This window comes from Ptychodera flava, chromosome 18 (genome assembly GCF_041260155.1).
Source record: "Ptychodera flava strain L36383 chromosome 18, AS_Pfla_20210202, whole genome shotgun sequence".
Lineage (NCBI taxonomy): Eukaryota > Metazoa > Hemichordata > Enteropneusta > Ptychoderidae > Ptychodera > Ptychodera flava.
The window spans coordinates 6887907-6907533 of NC_091945.1; the positions used below are offsets into that span (position 1 = coordinate 6887907).

Below are 19627 nucleotides of genomic sequence, written 5' to 3' on the forward strand. Positions count from 1 at the left end.
TGACCAGTTCATGACGTGTGCATGAGTGATAGCGGGTGCATATATGGAGTAAACTGGTCCAAATCTGGCTGTGTACCCGTCACTAAGGTGATTTATTTATATCATAATATGACATTCAAATTCCAGTGTGAAACGTCAAACTGAATTTTTCTCTCGCTGAGAGCTCATGCCTGTTCCAAGTATGCTATATTGCAAATGTAGCATGGTTATTGTCACGTCTTGACCAATCAGATTGTAGTATTTGCACCATCAATATACTGGTATGATGTAATTTGAGATAGATCATAGACTAATGTCTCTGGGCATCAGCGTAATACAGTGGTCTGCATAGAACCATTCACAAGGGAACTAGACTTAATGTCTAAACACAGGGGACTCGTACTCCTTGTTTATTTGTGTCTGTGTTTGTTTGTGTGTATGTGTTTGTTTATTTGTTATTTTTAATAAAATAACAGCGAAAAGCTGTTTTGTTGATATTTGTCAATAAAGAGCAGTTTATTTATTTGTTTGTTTGTTTGTTTGTTGATATGTATTTCCAATGGTTAGGGTTAGGGTTAGGCTTAAGTTAGGGTTAGGGTTAGGGTTAGACTTATTCACTCCCTCTATATATTCAGGGAGTGAATAAGTCTAACCCTAACCCTAACCCTAACCATCGGAAATACATATCAACAAACAAACAAATAAATAAACTGCTCTTTATTGACAAATATTAACAAAACAGCTTTTCGCTGTTATTTTATTAAAAATAAATAAACAAACACAGACAACCAAAAAAAAAAAGCACAGACACAACTAAACAAGGAGTACGAGCCCCCTGTTGTCTAAATTGATCTCAAAGAAATCAGTGCTGCAAAAGTGGAAACATGGTCTAGGAGGTCAACAACACCACCGGATCTGCATAAATGATGCGTCCTGGACAGTTACTGCTTGATGAGTGTGGATGTGTGTTGTTGTTTTGACTACGCATGACCTACTTCCAGCATTGTTTCAACTTTTGTAGAGTTGATTTCTTTTTACCACTAGACGATAGTAACACCTGACAGTGTTGGCAACTCCTGAGTTCCCATATCGCCAATGGTTCAACACAAACTACTGTAAGAGCTAGCTGCTTATCATCTACTATAGATTTAACGCAAACAAAGCATGGAGCCCTTCAAGCTCAAGACATTACAAATGATGCGTTCTGAACAGTAAGCTGGACGTGTGTGGTGTTGTTTTCACTACGTATCACCGCACCTCCTTCCAGACAAAGAAACTTGAAACTTGATCTTGAAATTGTAAATAAATGATCACATCTATTTTAAATTTGGAATGCTACTGTCTTTGCTATCACCATCATTGATCACTGGAAACATTTCATAACATTGAAATGCACTGTACATCATACTTGCTGCAGAATGCAGAGTGATGCCATTACACCCAAATCAAATCCTTGATATTAAGATTCCAGGACAAGTAATAGACCCTTTCAAATAATGCATGAATGCACAACATTGGCCTTTTATTCATTATTGTAGAATTTTGTCTGAGATGTTTAAGTTAGAGAGTGCCAGGAGCACAAGATCAGTGCACTCTTAAATGGATATTATTATAGTACAGTCATAATTATCAATCTTATCCAATACAACAGCATGTCTGGCATGTATAACCAACCCACTTCTACTGTCAATTAGATCTAATATTGTTCGATAAAACAGCATTATCGGCATTGGCCATAGCCCAACCATTCTAATATTAGACTCTAAACTAGAAGTTAGACAATATTTAATCAATTTTAGCTCAATATTATCCAATAAAACAGCATGTCCGGCAACTACAACTTCCCAACCTTTCTAATCTTAGTTTAGATTCCAACTCAGAAGTTAGATGATACATATGATTTTATCCGATAAAACAGCCTGTGTCACCAATCCACTTCTAATATTAGACTAAGAAACTGAATGTCTCGGGTTCTGTTTACATCCGTGACAAGCAAATCAGAGAAGTTGATGTTGCCCCTTTTGTGGGTATTTTGTTGGATAAGTATCTCTCTTGGTCTGAACATATTGATAAGATAAATAAGATTATTCGGAAGAAATGTGGAATTTTGTACAGACTTAGATCCATTTTACCTTTACACATTTTATTACTTTTGTACAATGCATTTATACTTCCCCAAATCAGCTACGGCCTAGAAGTCTGGGGAAGTGTGTACTCTACATGCTTAAACTGTATCTTAGCAGCCCAGAAAATGATTGTTTGCACGATGATGTTCAAATCAACCACAAACCACTCAGCTCCTTGTTTCACTCAACTTAATACTCTAGATGTTTTTAAACTCCATTATTCCTCCTAGGTACCTTCGTTTATAGCTTGAATCACAAGCATGCACCATATACATTATCAGATTACTTAAGTGTCAGTTGTCATGACTATAATACTAGAAATTGTCAACTTCAAAACCTATGTCCATATCATGCAATGACAAATTCAGGCCAGTTTGCTGTTTCTTTTTTCTGGAGCAAGTTTGGAATGACAAACCTTTTCGTCTAAAGTCCACAAACTCTCTACATAACTTCAAACAATCTTTTAGACAATATTTGATCAATCAGTAACAGATTTCACTTTTGCCACGTAGTAATTTAGTGATCTTCTACGATATTGTAATTATTTCAGCACTTTTCTTTTATTTACTTAAAGAACTATTTGTTATTGTTATCATGAGCCCTCTTTGCTAACTCTGTTTTATTCAGACAAGCTACCATGACGGGGTTTGGGCTAGACTAGCTGTAAGCTATTTCCCGACTCCCCATTTACCCTCTACTTTCTTATTTTCTCCCTCTCGAGTTCATGTGTCATGTAACTGACTTTTTCAATTCGGGTAAAATAAACCAATGTTTACATTGTGGTTTGGTCTGATTTGTTGGAAAACATGCAGGGTCCCTCATTGACTCTCTTGGATCAGGTGAATGGATGTGTTTATCATAACATCTGCACACATTAACTTAGGTTAACCTTAGCTGATGTCAACATGAAGGATATGCTGAGTTTAAGAAAAAAAAAGAGGTCGTATACCGGGTATAGTCTTGCATGGAGGGACTGTGGTGCTCGAAAGGTCTTTCAGAAACAACACCTTTTATAGTTAGCAAGTGACTCATCTTCAATGGGACACGAGATTAACTGTTGCAGTATTGTGTTATATGATGTGGTTAGATTCCATAATCTCTGTAACAGAACTATAATCTATCGTTGAGGAAATACACACAGTGTGTAAATAATAATGGAGTACAGTTTAACTTTTGAAAGTAAATTAAAATCTGGACATTCAGTATGCAACTGTCCAATCATTTCAATTGTTACTCAAATTCCTCGGCTAATAAGCAGTCCTTTTGCACAAACTTGTCTTCGATTGGCCAGTTAAAGCACTTTCCATGCAGGTGAACACTATTTTGACGAGTTTTCGCTGTTACTATGCCTGCCAAGACTAGCTGTCTGGCCAGGCATAATTCTGTGGGAATCACATTGCATCATCCAACATGAGTAACTGTAGTTTCTGTACATCCTCTGTTGATATAGTATTCATAAGTGCAGTGCATAATGTGTAAATGTGAACAGTGCCATAATCAAAACACCAATCTGGCTTATATCACCTGTTGGCATTCACAGAAAAGACAAGACTCTATGGTGTCTGGGATGTTTCATAGCTGTATACATTTGCATACAAATGTTTAACTTCATATAACATGCCATCCTGGAGCACTATTAGGTCGCCGTGTCAAGAAAGAAATCAAGACGACAGCATGATAGTAAACCTTCACAATTCACTATATATCATTATACTTTGTTACTTCAAATATTTGGAGAGAATAATGTTTAGTTGTAACCATCCCTATTAATGTAGAACATGCCTCAAAAGTGAGACTGAAAATTTTCTCAGTGAATCCTTCAACTTTTCTCTTACCAAAGTGACAATCCAAATCAGGGGTCACCATGCATACTTTTAAACTAGGGAAACAAATTACCCAACATTTTGCGATACTTAAAATTCAAAATGGCTGCCATCCCTGTGTTAACTCTATGGGAAAAAAATAAATTTTGGATTTTCGAAAAACTATGATTGTAACAAGTTTTCTTTTTCCAAGAGCTTTAAAATGAGCCCCAACAGGTGGTGGATCAGAAAAGAATTGCAGAAATTGGAAAGTTTGACTATCTGTACCCGCGGCATGTTCTCGATTCACAAAAAATACTAGAAAATTTACAGCAGTAGAGTTTGGTAAATGAAGCAAAGTCTCATTATGGTGAAACTGGATAGCTAGATACATTTATGTTGGTTGGTGGAAGGAACCACATTGATTTTATGCCCTCTGAGTTTTTAAAAATAATAGATTGACCAACAAAGATTTCAATATTTCTTAACTTTCATTTCATTAGTCTATTTTTATTTTGGACATACATACCCAAATTTACAAATAGTGGCGGTGAACAAAATTATCATGAATGGATGTGAAGTGGACAGATACAAAGTAAACGATAATATGAACAGTTCATCTTCCAACACATAATTTCTGACTCTGAGTACTGTGAGAAAATAATAAAACATTTTAGGAATTTTCTTTGTATTAAAAGGCCATTAACTCAACTTTTAATTGTTTTTCCACTATTATTTTTGTTTTGTATGTCAATTGCAAGTTCTTGTACTACTTCCAAAAGCTTGTTGAAACATACGCTATCTATCTTGTCAGCACAACGTCTAATGTGTAAAATGCACTGTTACTGTTTAATTTGAATTTTAGTCTGGGCCAGAATTCACTTGTCAACAATAACAATACAGTCTACACATGTACAGGCTGAGTTGACAAGCTGAATACTGTGTATCTCAACATACTTTGGGGAGCAGAACAAGAAACTGTAGTTGACATTAAAAACAAAAGAAGTGAAAAATCACCAAAAGTTAGGGTTATTTGCCCTTTAACCTCACACCAATACCTGTATAGATGTAATGGCTTCCTCTCTGATGAGATGACCCTTTGGTGTCCATAGAATGCTATGTTTGCCAAGTGAGTAAATAACAACTATAGAAATCACAGTTTTCTCACATTACTTCTTCAGTTGTCAACAGCCAAGAAAGTACAACTTCTTGAGTGATACATACAGTATGGTAAAATCTATGTCTAGACTTATGTTTAGGCTGTTCCTAGCTGCTTGTCACTAAAAACTGATTTTATCTCACAGAGATAACGAATCAGATCTATAAAACTCAGATTATTAAAAATATGTACCACAAAATATACACAGGGGAGAAAAAGGAAAAGAAAACTGCAATGAGAAAAATGCCTTTGAACTGTTATACAGCAATAACTGACACTCTTTTTCTAACAAGATTAAAATTGATATGATACTGTTGTGATTCTCAGTGAATCGACTGATGCAGGTCCCTGTTATGGACTAACAGGACACACAAATACTTATACTAGTAACATAATATATCATGATGTTGTGCTACTGGCCAGCGAAAGAAATGACACCTGCTTATGATGCTTGATTCATGGAATCTCCCTGAACTATGATTTTATTAAGTACCATACTTTTATGCCAGTTTTGGAAAATTCTTTTTCCAATTGAACAATGCCCATTGCTACATATTCATCAAAGTTATCACAGAACTGAACCTGTTTTCATTGAGTACATGAGTACCCTGTTTAGTGAGTTTGGGTTAACATATGACAAGAAAGATTTCTATGGATTTGGACATCTTTAGAAAAGAAGTACACATAATGCCAACTGATAAGGGGATTAACTTTCATGGTAGAGAGATAATCTGATTTTGTGCATTTTTTAACACCAGATTATCCATTATCAGGTCATCATATTTGTCTTGGAAAAGTTACGTGAAATACCAAATATCATTCTCTTGAGAAGATAATGCATGGTTTTTTTTTTCTATTTTGCTTCTTCATTCTCTTCTTTTGTGGCTGCTGTTGGTGCGATATACTGAAGAACATTACTCTCAGCCAGTTGCTTCATCGCAAACTCATCCCAGCATTTGTTAGCCTTGGCATTAATGGGGCTAGGATGCATCAAGAATTCAATGCGCACTCCTTCGATTCCTTGATCCTTGAGTGCATGCGTGACTCTGTCTTGTACAAAACGGCCGATGGCAACCACGACTTTCACTTTCAATAACTGGATGACCTCACACAATGCAGTATCGCAAATAGACATCAGAGGCATTCGCTGTATCATGGGTATGGTCGGTGGGGTGATGTTCTTGCCAGACACAGCCATGAACACTAGAGGGCAGTAGTTATGGACGTAGCAGTATTTGAAAAAAGTCTCCGGACTCTTGCAGAGATTTTTGAAGAATCCCCAAAAGCGTCTACCACTCACTTCACTTTGGGTGCAATCAAACCCTAATATGGGTCTCTTAGGGTTCTCACGGAAAGGTTTTCCTACCTTACCACTGATTCCAAGCCAGTCTTGAGTAACTGTGACTTCACCAAATGGAACCTGATAACAAAACAACCAACATGAAAAATTTTAAAATGATCTTACAAAAACAAACAAGTTATCAACATTGAGCACATTTATCCTGTATCTCTATGTATCTCTTTGTATGGCAGAGTTACTGATGGATTTTGGAAGTATCCTGGCAATTTGATCAAAATTTAAAAGCCAAGCCAAAACTTGTGCCAGTCAAACCAGTTATGTCTTCTTTTAAACAGCTGAAAAACAAAGTTTCACATCTAACCTGTGGTGAGAGTGAGGCATGCTATGTTCAATTTCACCACTGTTTCTTCAGCATGCGCAATTGTGCAAATCCCCCTGTTTAAACAATGTCCCCCTTAAAATACAACACACAAATGTGCAATGTGTCCCCTCTTCAATGAGATCTCAAGATGTTGACATACACAAAATATGACAGTGGTATCCAGCACTGATTGCTGCCTATGATGTCATCTCACTTGAGTTAACCCACCATCTGCCTAGTCACAGTCAAGTGACAAAACTAGCTTCTTATCTGCTGAAAGATGTCATGAAGCTGAACGACTATTGACTTGTAAGTTTGCCTTCAGATTACAAAACTGCCTGTTACATTAAACATTTGCTAGATGGAAAAGAGAAAGAAACTGGCGACTGTCTCCAATTTGCTACTGAATCCAATTTGTCAATACATTTAAAAACCTTAATTTGTGTAACTTAAATTTGTATATTTTATCATTAACCCCCCTTCAATCAGAAGCAAATCCCCAAAATTTTAAAGCAGAGGGAGGAGTTTAACAATCTCAATAGATACAACTAAATTTAAACTGCAACATTAATGAAAGATTTTCCCTTTCCTAAATTCTTGCTAAGACTAGCACAAAATTGTCGTTATTAACACTGGCAAAGGTCAGCTTTCAATGAGTTGTCCTGCATTACAATTCTTAACTAAATAAAGCTGACCACATCTTAATATTATGTTTTTTCTCAACCAAGCAGACAGCTGACACAAATTTCAAAATTTAACCATTCACAATTTTGTATCACTAGCAATAATAGAGCCAGTTGTGGAGAAACCATCACTTAATACTACTCAGCTTCTACAACAAAAAGAAATGTCTGCATTTCTATACACATCAGGCGACTAAAATGGGAAGGTAAAAAGCTGTACACACAGTATTTAAGACGTGTGAAAATGTAAAATCTAATTGTTCCCAGTTTGTACTGTGTTCATGTACATGTACCTTACAGTGGGCATCTGTGCACGGAAATTACTGTGAAATTTGAGGTCATGCAATTTTGGTGAATTTATGAGCAATTTTTATTATTGCTTTGAAGTGCACAAGCACCGACATTGATGAGGGGTTAACCTTTTGATTGTTACACAGAAGTCTTGCTTTCAAGAAAATAACACATCAATCAATTCAGTCCTATAAACAGGGGCTTATAAAGATGTAAAAGATGAAGAAATTCAATGATACCGAGAACAGCTACAACAACTTAACTGTACCATATCAAAATATGGAAGCAAAAATAAGAAATTCAATGTAAACATTACACAAACTAAAAAATTGACAGTAGAATTGTGAGAAGTCTAGTACTAGCAAATTATAAAAGTTCATTCAAATACCAGTATTTATGCATTTGAAAAAAATGTCTTTTTTTTATTAGTTTCTGTCTTGTCTACTGCATGAATAGATATTAAACATAAAGCTTCAAATGGAAATTTGAATATATATACATTTACAGCTTCCAATATTTTGATTGATCATAAATCCAAAAGAACTAATTCTCTTAGTGCAAAAGAAAGACAGTGATTGCATGAAAAACAAATAATAAATGAATCCAATAGTGTTTGTACACAGTGGGATACCTACCCCATTTTGGGCCATTCCATATGGACCTGGATTCATACCAAGGAAGAGGATAGGTTTTGTGGATTTGCAGTATTTCCTCACAAACTGAGAGTGTGTTTCACTGGCATATATCAGTGGGTTATAAACATGGGTCACAGGTTCATAGAAAAACAAATGGTTAAGTGACTGGCATAATTCATCCTCTATTCCCAGCAATTTTTCAGCGTAAGAATTTTCATACTTTGGTTCTGGCAATGGTTCTAGTTTGGCAGTAGTTGTGGAGTCACTGAGCTTAGTTGCTGGGGAAGTTTCCGATGGACAAACATTTTTTTCATTTCCAGGAGTTGTCTCATCATTGGCTGCACCTTCATTCTTTGCAGTCTCTGCTTGAATCTCATTGGTTGATGTTGGTCCATCTCGACTTTCATTGGCTCCTTGTTTTTGCTTTTGATTTTCACTGGTAGATGCAGCTTTATCGTCTGCTGAGTTTCTCTGGCATAAATCATTAGAAACTGAGATTTGGCTGCAAAAACTACTTTCACATCTGGCTTTGGAGTTGGGGTTGCCAGAAGCATCGCTTTCCCCATAAGCTCCTGGTAGGATGGCATCTACTTTGGGAATGTTGCCATGGCACTGGCTTGCATCCAAAATCTGGTCACCATGGTGATCAAGTTTTTGCTTCTTCACTTGCTGCATGTCCATAATTTTCTTATAGACTTGTCCACTGACTTCTAAAAAGACCTACAAATGAAAAGCAAAAAAATCATCCTAAATCCAATTTTTATCAGGAAGTTCACCACTCACAAAGGGTATAAGAATATTCAAGCGACAGCATTGGTAGTTATATTTTACAGAGGTATTGTGGCCTCCTCTCCGGTTCACTTTGCTCGTGAATAACTTAAGATTCGAAGATGCCTGGGTGAAAAAAACACCTGTAGGTACCCGGTAGTTCCGCCCACTGCACTGATGGGGCTGTGCACTGCATTGCAAGAAATCGCAGGTGACACAGATGACAAACAGATAACAAACAATGTCGAGATCATAATTTGCCTGATGCAACGATAGTTTACAACAACGCCATTAAACGTGAAGTTGTATCATATGGGCATGAAACAACCAAAGTGGATTCCTGTCGCATGTTGCTCACTTCTTATGTTGGTCCAAGTATCTTCGTTTCGAACTGAACGATGTTGCAAGTTCGAAAAAGTTAAAAGAAGACATTTCTCTCTTTGCTACATATCTGCTTCCATCTTTCCCGACATACCCATTTGTAAGATTGTCGATATCGATTTAATTTTGTGCGACATCTTTTGAAGATAGTTACCTTACGGATGCTTTCTTCAACGTACGACACCCTGACTGTTCGCTCGATCACAAGCCGTGCACTGCACAGTGGAGCTTCTCACACAGTACAGCTGTATTCCGATTCGATTTGAGAAGATCGCTCTCCAAGTTAGTACGTGTGAGGGCTCCCTACATGCGACCTCTTTGCCTACGGCGCGGCGCGATCCAGATTTCAGGATGGGAACGCCTGCTAAATCTCAGAAAATCGACGGCTGAAGAAATGCGATATTCATTTACTAGTCATGGTGTTAGTACATAGATTGCAATATGTGTGCATCTGTGTTACAAAGAATAGAGACAGATGAGTTTATCATTACCATGGCGGAGATGTAGGAATATTAATCGAATGTATGTACTTGTACCAGGGGTAATACATGCCGGGTCACCAGTCACGTGACGTATGCAAATATCCGGGAAGTAAACTGTTCGACAGAAGTAAGAAAAGTACATGTCTGATCCCAGGCAAAGTCTTTGGAGAGGTGTGGTGTCGAGCAACATCAATCAAACATAAAGAAGGTGTACAAAGAAACACTCAATAATGGACTCCATTATTGCAGACGTAAAAAATGTCATGAAAGGTAAGGCACTTTTTCCTTATTCGAACGCACCCAACAAATTTAATATTTAACTTCCGTGTTGCTCTTCACAAATTTTGTCCGTGGATGTTGTGTGTTGGGTGTGTACACAATTGACGCCCCTGGGGTTCGTCTCCGCAGATGTTGAAAATTTTCTAACGAGCGTTTTGAAGAAAGAAAAACTGAGCAGGGACGCGACGAAAAAGAAAGATGAACTTATTACGAAGGTCAGCAACTTGCGGACGAAAATGGCAACAGATGACGAGGAACAAACGAGATCAGCTATGAAAACAAATGACATCATACCAGAAGGTAATATTTCAGTGGTTGTCCTTGTCAATGCTTAAATAGTAACATGAACTCTGTGAAATAACAAAGGAAGTCAGCGTGAATTATATCTGTCTTCTAACTTGTTATACATTTCGTTATATTCACCAGAGGAGTACAGTTAGCAATAGCATGTGTCCAAAACTGATAATATGGTAATGTTATCAGCAGGAAGCTGGCGATAAGTAATTTTTTGTAACCCACAAATACTTTCATTTGACAATCAAAGCAACTGAAGATTAACTTCCATTCCTGTTAGATATAAATCAAAGAACTGTCCAATGCAAAAACAGGATAATATAATGCAAAGATCCATCATTTGCTGTGTTTGGATTAATCAAGATAACCAATAGAATCCAAAGAGCATTTTAATGAAAAAAAATGTACACACTAACTTCTCTATTTACTTCTATTAACTTATCAAGTGTACAGTAAATATTTGTGTGTTTGTTCTGTAAACAATTTTGTATTCATATTTCTTATAAATTTTCTTGATCAGACAATGTCTTAAATTTTAATAAAACTGTGTCATCCATTTTGTGTAAGCAGTTGTCATTGATTGATAACTGCTGTCTTGAATTATTGTCCATATTGCAGAGATGGACAGTGGATATTAATTTAGAAAGTCCACACAATAGAAAAAAAAATTACCGCAGTCTGCAGTAAATGAACAGTGATGGTAACATATACAAGACAGAAGTTGGTACTGTGTAGTTTTCAGTTTCATTTATTGATATTGCAATACAAATTATTTTTTAATCAGAAGAAGAATATGCAGATGTGGACGTTCAGGAGCCTGAAAAGGTCGTTGACAACAAAATTGAAGATGAAGAAATCTATGAGGAGCCTGGATTAGTTGAACCAGAACCCAAAAATGGAAGTTCACATGCAGACACGGAGAGTATAGATGATGGCGTGTATGATGATGGTTAGTTAGAAATAAATCAATGGATTTCATTAATTCTTCTTACATTGCAGTTCGATTGAGTCAATTAAAATCTATATTTGGTTGAAGTAAAGAATCCCATGCAGTTCATTGATGTGTCAGAGAGTAACTTTCCCATATATCTAAATGAAGATAGAAATATTGCTATCTCAGTTGTATTTTATCAGGCCAACCATATTTCATGAAGTTTTAAAGATTCTAATTGAATTTTTTAATCCATACATAAAATAAGAATTTTTGGAAAATTATCAACCAAATATGTTGACAAATAAAAGAAGTCACAGGCTCCCTCCCATGCATATAGCAATCTGCTTTTCGTTGTGGCAACACAGTACATTATTAATAATTAACTGGCTTACTCAAGACAAAATTTCATTTGGTATCTTGTTTTAGACAAAATATATGCATAGGGAAATTTCTATGAGGGAAGACTCATACAGCTACAAATGCTGCTGGGAGTCAACGGCACATTCAGCCTGTCACAGTCTGGATGAATGTTTTTAATTACTCTAATGAAGGTATATACACCAGGTAACATAAACCTTTTACCGGTTTCCTTGTATACAGTGTCAGCCATATCATTGAAGACACCAGAGTTGGGCCATACCACATGTTGGTGACTGTATCGACTAACTGTGTTGTTTTGTGTTTATTATTGTCCAGTGATTGTGAAGATAATTTGAATGAATATTTTGCTTTTACAGCTAAGATGATTACTGGACCAGTGGCGGCTAATGACTTGCTTAGTCCACGTAAAAGTGGTTACCTTGACAAGAAACGCAAAGGTAAATATAATAAATATAAATATGTATCTATAAATGCATGCAATTTAAAGAATTGGGTAACATTTCAAAATAGGAGTGTGAGAATGTTCTCATCATTACTGGCCAGTGATTGGTTTGATTCCGTGCAATATACTAACAGGACTCTTGTACAACTTGATTTTACCTTTTCAATTATACTTTTTCAATTATGTCTAAGTTTGCACTGTACACTGGTGAGCCACACCATTTATTATAACATTACTTGACAAAGTGTAACAGTGTGATAGGATTTGCCTGAGGGCTGATGTCTGAATCATTATTAACCCTTACCACTGTCATCAGTTGCTATCAATGCAAGCTAAAACCAATGAAGTATATTATTGTCTGTTATGATATTTCTAAACAGCTTTATAATTAGAGGTTATAAACAGCAAGTGAGGTATTTTTGAAAATTTTACCTCACTTTCTTTTCTCAGTGATTATTTCCCACCAAATATGCTAATTTTCACCCCAGAGGTCTTATATTGGCAACCATATACCCGAGTACACTGTTTATAACCTCACTAAAATATGATAGAGCTAAATACAACTTACAAGTGGACAGTGTTGTTACTTTGGACACCAAATTGGGACATGGTTTCAGAAGCTTCAGCATAAACTCTAAAAGAACATGTCAGTATGAGCCACCGGGTGCGCATGCACAGTTGAGGTTAACGCAATGCATAGATTAAAATCATCAAACATGAAGAAATTTACTTTTAAAACATTCAACTAGAAATTGAAAAATAGGTATTGTTGTTGTTCGATCACTGTCATTGCGTGTATAGGTCTTCATTGGTGAGTTCATCACGTGCAACCATCAAAAGTTAACCTCAAGCTGTATAGACCTGTCCAACATGATAGCGTGTTAGGGTCTCAAGCTGCAATTTTGAAAATTGCATGAGCTTCCAAATGTTGCGCACATCTTCTTGAGATTATAATCACTGGCTCCAGCAAATAAGATTGCCAGATTCAAGCCAAGCATATAATTAGAGACCCTCCAGGTATATGTGAATATGATATTTTCATACTTCTTGTGTTTAGACAGTATCTTAGCTTTTCATTCAATGACCTGTATTTCTTTGAAATTTGTTTTTACGTGGGCAAACAAGGAAATTCTTTTCTGTAAATGTATGTTGAAGCAAATTGAGATAGAATGCGCCTTGGGCACAGATATTCAGATTCTAACATTTTTACGATTCTTTTCTGATCCATTTCTTATTGGGGCTCATTTTAAATCTCTTTGATTAAGTAAATTTTTCACTGCCTTAGTTTTTTTTAAATCAAAAATTTAACTTTTCCCCATAGTGTTAACACAGGGCTGATGGCCATTTTGAATTTTAAGTACAGGTATCGTACAGGCAACTTGTTTGTCTAGTACAATAAGATTATCAAGGGGATCCCTTATTTTTATTCATGCTTTGTTAAAAGAGTAGTTAAAGCAATAGTTTAAGTCTTTTGATTTTGAGGTGCATCCCTAAAATGGAACTTCATCGACATAATTAGTGAATCTTTCCATTTTAAAATCCGCAGAAGGCCAGATTGGTATTGGCAAGTGGCAAAACAGATGGTGTGTTATCAAAGATACTTACTTCTATTACTACAGCAAGCCAAGTGATAAGAAACAGAAAAACGTGATCAATATATTGGGATATACAGCAAAACCAGCTCCTAATATTCCAGATAAGAAAAATAAGAAGAAAGATTTCTGTTTTGAAATCACACATCCAGATAAAAGAGACTTCCAGGTATGATATGCAAATTTTACAGAACTTTCCATATCCTTCAACAACTAAATAGTAATTCTCATGATGCAAAGTTGAAAATTTTTGTGAACATATTTTGTGCACATATCTCCTAAAATGTTACAAAGTTCGGTATATCAAATTATAATGTGACAGTTTATGTTCATCCATATTGAAGACATAATTTGCACTTAACAGATGACTTCTAAAATTAAATTGTCTGAAAAGGTTGATGTGAAAATTAATTGAAACCCTGCCACAGTATTAGCTACCATTAAATTCAACATGGCAAAAATGTAACCCTATCATAGTAACCTCTATATGATATACATGTATCTATCAAAGCTCACTATGCATTACCAATCTGTATATCTTATGTAACCCTGTTGCCATGAAAGCAAGAAATTTGAAAAAGTCTATGTCAGTATGGCTTTATGTAGATTGATATTTCGCAAAAAGGATGTCTGAAAATTGCTAATACCATTATTGTGGTATTTAAAACACTGATAGATGAGTGTATGTCTAGATCTGCAGATGAAAGGAATTGCCATACTGCTTTGAAGGAATTGTTTGGTAGAACTGCATTTTGAAGGATCATAAATATTGTCCTGCATTTCAACATAAAATAAATGTTTGACAATAATATGTACACAAAGAGATTTCAAAAGTTTGCACACAGTAATATCAGTGTTTGAACTATTTGTTTTTATTTGGATAACAGAAAACTTTACTTTAATCATCACTTTTCACTTCCAGTTCATAGCAGTTAGCACTCAAGATATGAATCAATGGATTGAAGCTGTAAACAAAGCAGGCAACTCGTCTGAAAGTAAGTTTTGACATTATCAATAATTATCTTGTAGTTAATTGTGATGTATAAGGTGTAGTCATTTAAAAAACGTCGGTAATTGGTACAGTATTTTGCAATAAGAAAAAACACCCAGCCTCACAGCCTCAGTTCTTTATGGTTATGTATATCAAATGTAAGTTCTGTGGAGCAAAGTGGCCCTCACCCCTCATCCCTCACCCTAAAACATTTATTGTATGTTCCACTTCCTGATTACAATATAATATCTATTTTTGATTTTTAATATAAGATTTCCTGGTTGACACATATTCAGCTTTGTTTATGGAATCACAGAAGTCTCAAGTTCTGATCTTATTCTTTTTGACATAATGTTTCATTAATGGCCAGAAATTATCATCTGTATCCATTCAGATGATTATAGGCACCATGAGATATCTGGTGTAAATGAGGTATAAATAGATTACTGGTATTTCAATTTTTAGCTCACATTTGGTATAACAATGTGAGGTTATCGTATAAGCTGAAGTCGATGGCGTCTGTATGTATGTACGTATGTACAGTATGTCCATCAACATAAAAAACACGCGAACCGCTGCACTTTTCAGCTTGGTATTTTGTGTATTTATGCATCCGGGGCTGTAGATGGGATTTTATTCAAATGAAGTCTGCATTGCCAAAATTATGCAAATGAGCTTACAAAATGTGAAAATGGTCAAAAATTAATAACTCAGGAACAGCTGTTTTGATTGCTTTTAAAATTTTTGTGCAAGTACCTAAGGTGAACCTTATATAGTTTCATGAATATTGTGAAGATATCTTTAATTTTGTATTTTTGCTGAATTTTTTGGTGATTTTTCTCGTTTTAAGTAAAAATTCTTCTTCTCTGAAACCGCCAGCCCAATCGCTCTCAAATTTGGGTTGGATGTTTGCGAGGGTGTTACTCTTCTAATTTGTTGAAATTATGACAAAATTGGGAAAATTACTATTTTGGGGCAATTTTTGTCATTTTTGGTCAAAAAATCTTCAAAAGTATTCTCATTTTAAAGCCCTTTACAGACAGCTTTTATATTTGGCACACAGATGTCCAGAGATGACAATAGTTAGATATGTGGAAATTGTCCTGAAATATACAAATTTGTATTTTTAAGACAATTTTGTCATTTTTGGTCAAGAAAACTTGTTCTCAAAATTACTTGTCTGATAGCTTTGTAATTTGGTATAAAAGTCCCGAGGGATGTTATTAGATAAATTTTCTGCTCAAAGTGTTGCGAAACTGCCAAATTTGTATATTTTAGGTAATTTTCTCAGTTTGTGACCTTAAATGACCTACACCAGTATAGGATATGTCGTGAGACAGTTTTGAAGGCTTTGAACAAAATTTTGTCATATTTGGTATCAATTTGTAAGAAAATTTGATCCTGAAAACAAAGCTGAGGTGAATTTTTTCATTGCGGATCAATTTTTGCAACTTTTCTATGTAAGACACACAACTGATGAGAAATTTGGATCCAGGATAATTCCAGATGTCGTAAACAACCCCTACAGTGGAAGGCATTTCACTGTCTGTAACTAACTTTGTGCTGTTTACATTAAAATGATAGCACTCATAGCATTAATTAAAAAATCCCAAGGTTGTAAATACATTCCCTGCCATCTGGCCTTATGTAATACCAAGGGGTGGAACATTTGATATTCAGGAAGGGGTAGGATCTAGGAGATTGATGAGGTAGCATTACTTGTACATTTTTTCCCGCTCCCACCTTTTCTTTTTGTCAAGCCTTCTCTGGCTATTTTTTGTTGTTGATATTTGCTTATGTATTTAGGATCTGCTTGTCCTATTGCCAAAGAAGTTGATATGCATGTTCCTAAAGATGACCTCAAGTACCTAAGTTTGAGACCTTATTTGCTTTTGTCATTCTTGTTTTTCTGGTTTAAATATTTCTCGAATGGACTAATTCAAAACAAATGTGCGCACATAGTGTCCTTGACGGTATTTTTGGAAGATGTCATTACAGGTCAGCACAGTGTGTATTTGAAGTGACATGATAACTATGACTGCAATCAAGTTCAAGTTTTGTGGACAAACAGAACAAATTTCAATCATTTTTTTCAAGCTATCTTGATGAGTTCCTTTCTGTTTTTTTAGCTGCTCATGAACCAGTCCAGCCAATAGAAGAAGATGATGGTGATGTCTATGATGATGTGTCAGCACCACCAGAGGGCAGTAGCACTGCTGTGCAACCAATTCCAGAGGAGAAACCAGTGGTTGCCCAACCCAACAAATCTGCCTTATTTACAGAAATCCTACCAAAACAGGAAGCTGAAACCGTCAAATCAACGACAGTTTCTGTCATGCAGTGTTCTAATTGGGAGTATGATTACAATAATATTTATGTTGCGATGTGGGACTGTAAATCTTCCAAAAATGATGAACTCAACTTTAAACGGGGAGAATTCATCCACCTTATCAATGCACTGGAGGAATTTGAAGACTACAAATGGTGGATTGGAGAAACTAAGGAAAAAGTTGGTTTTTTCCCAAAGGAATATGTCATGAAAGCTTATGATCTTGAAAGCTGAATTAATAGAATTAATCTTCCGTACTTTTTGGCTAACTTTCTCATCTTGTAATATCCAAGCAAATATACTACATGTACTTATATACTGCCGGCTGAGCAAACAGTGTAATAATACATAAGAAATTAAATTTGTTATGTGAAAAAGATCAATATTTTCATTCCATGTCAAAAGTAAAGTGTGATATATGTTGAAATCCATTTCTTCCAAAGCAGTTAATGCTACCTTTCCAGTTTCTGTTCAAATATGCTGAATTTTTGGTGACTTTGTGAACCAAATTATGTACCGGTAGTGCAAAAGTTTCATTTGATTGGATAATCCATCTCTCTGACGTCTGATCCGAACAGTTTGATTTAGGAAATTAATTTGCATTTCTCCTGTATTTGGAGATATGGTTAAAGTGCAGTGGACATTCGACAAAATATTGAACTTGCATTTCTCCTGTTTGTGATAAGTTCAAAGCTATCATCGAACTTTGCAAGCGCATCAACATTCTATCTTGTATGTCCATAGCAAGTGTAAACTATGTGTAGTATAATTCAAAGCAGGGTCTGATCTTTTTTTTTTGCATTTTTTCACACATTTTTACAGAATTTTCACTTGTTATATCCATAGTTTAATCTGGAAGTATGATATGGTTATAATATCAGAAATTCATTAAATATAGACACAAAATTTATTTATTCAAGATATTGGTAGTTATAATGAGAGAGTTTAAATTTCCAATCAATGTAAATCATGACCAGATATTTACATTTCCACTGTTATCAGTGACACACACAATAAAAAACAGTGCCAAGTAAAAATTGTGCGGTGCGTCTCCTCAGAGTTATTACACGACATCTGTCCATTATTTCACTGTTAATAGTTTTGTTGAATTCCTATGTCAACCAAGGAAATCTGTCAGATATCTGTAACACTTCTTTACAGATCAAGACAAGGATCTGGTAAACTGCAAGTTAATACATTTTGATGTCACCAATGTGTCACAAAAACACATCTCAAAGCTGGATTGAAAAGGAGCAGAATTCTGACTAACTCAACAGTATGCTTAGCATTGGAAATTTTTACCTTTGTACATCATTCATAATGTGTAGATATGAAGTGTATGATACTGAAGAGCTCCATAGGCTTTTATTCTTACATGTAGGAAAATATGGGTTACATGGGCACTTTAATCATACAGTTTGTGTAACTTAAAATCATGAAAAAGTGTAGTTTAAATAAATTTACAAAGCAGCTGAATTAAACCTTCACCCACAATGCATCATTCATGAAATGACACACAAGTAAATTTTACTTAGTCTTAAAGAAGATACTTGAAGGGGTCTTCACATTTTGCACCAAACCAGATAGACCTACACAACTTTGTCCCTAAACGGTTTCGTACCAAAACCATCTCGTCTCAAGTACTACCTTTTCCCATGTCACTTCGTCCCAAGTACCACCTTGTATACTAAAACCAGTTTGCCCAAAGTATAATACCATAATAATATAATGTACTACCTACTTGTCTTAAAACAACGATGCCACAATGTATTGTTTTTACCTGCAACTTGAGAGCATTACTGTGTCAGGACATTTTGGCTATGATGAACTATTTATTCTTGTATAAAACCATAAACAGTAGAATTAGAAAAAAGAAAAAATGCCCACCACTGAATGCTACAACTCAGGTGCCTTGTGCGATTTGCATGACATCATTTTCTCAAAACGTGTACACTTTCAAGAATTATAGGTAGGTGATTGATGGTAGTAGTTGGTTGTTTTCAGCGTACCTTTTGTCAATAGTTTGGGGCTAAGTGGCGTCGTTTTGGGACAACATGGCTCCTTGGGCAAGGAGGTTTTGGAACAAGGTTGTTTAAGTGCCAAATGGTATGGGACAAAATTGTATGGTGTGAAGTGGTTTTCATGCGAAATGTCTGAGAACCTACTTGAATTATCAACTTTAATGAAAACATGATAGATGTTGGTTTTGTATTACAAGATTATATCTGTTATGTTATTCAAGAATGAATCGTGCTAATAAACTGACGGCTATGAATCCACTGTCATGGTGTTATTGTATTATGATATTTATTCTCATGCAGTGCTTATTTGATGAAGATTCTGACACATGTGAGTGTATGATTCAAACTCAATGAAGATAAAATATAAACATGCACTTTGCACATGTTAGATTCAACA

General features: G+C 35.5%; 2 protein-coding genes across 2 annotated transcripts; one reads left to right on the top strand and one right to left on the bottom strand.

The window, feature by feature from the left end:
- Positions 1-3696: 3696 nt before the first annotated feature.
- Positions 3697-9784, bottom strand: LOC139116739 (single-strand selective monofunctional uracil DNA glycosylase-like). Its single transcript, XM_070679369.1, has 3 exons — positions 9640-9784; positions 8337-9056; positions 3697-6486 (listed from the first exon to the last, which is right to left on the bottom strand). The coding sequence occupies exons 2-3, from the start codon at positions 9015-9017 to the stop codon at positions 5920-5922; spliced, it is 1248 nt and encodes a 415-aa protein (XP_070535470.1). The 5' UTR covers positions 9018-9056; positions 9640-9784; the 3' UTR covers positions 3697-5919.
- Positions 9785-19484, top strand: LOC139116740 (src kinase-associated phosphoprotein 2-B-like). The gene is made up of 7 exons (XM_070679370.1): positions 9785-10237; positions 10376-10546; positions 11325-11489; positions 12212-12292; positions 13844-14058; positions 14812-14884; positions 17010-19484. The coding sequence occupies exons 1-7, from the start codon at positions 10198-10200 to the stop codon at positions 17441-17443; spliced, it is 1179 nt and encodes a 392-aa protein (XP_070535471.1). The 5' UTR covers positions 9785-10197; the 3' UTR covers positions 17444-19484.
- Positions 19485-19627: the final 143 nt, after the last annotated feature.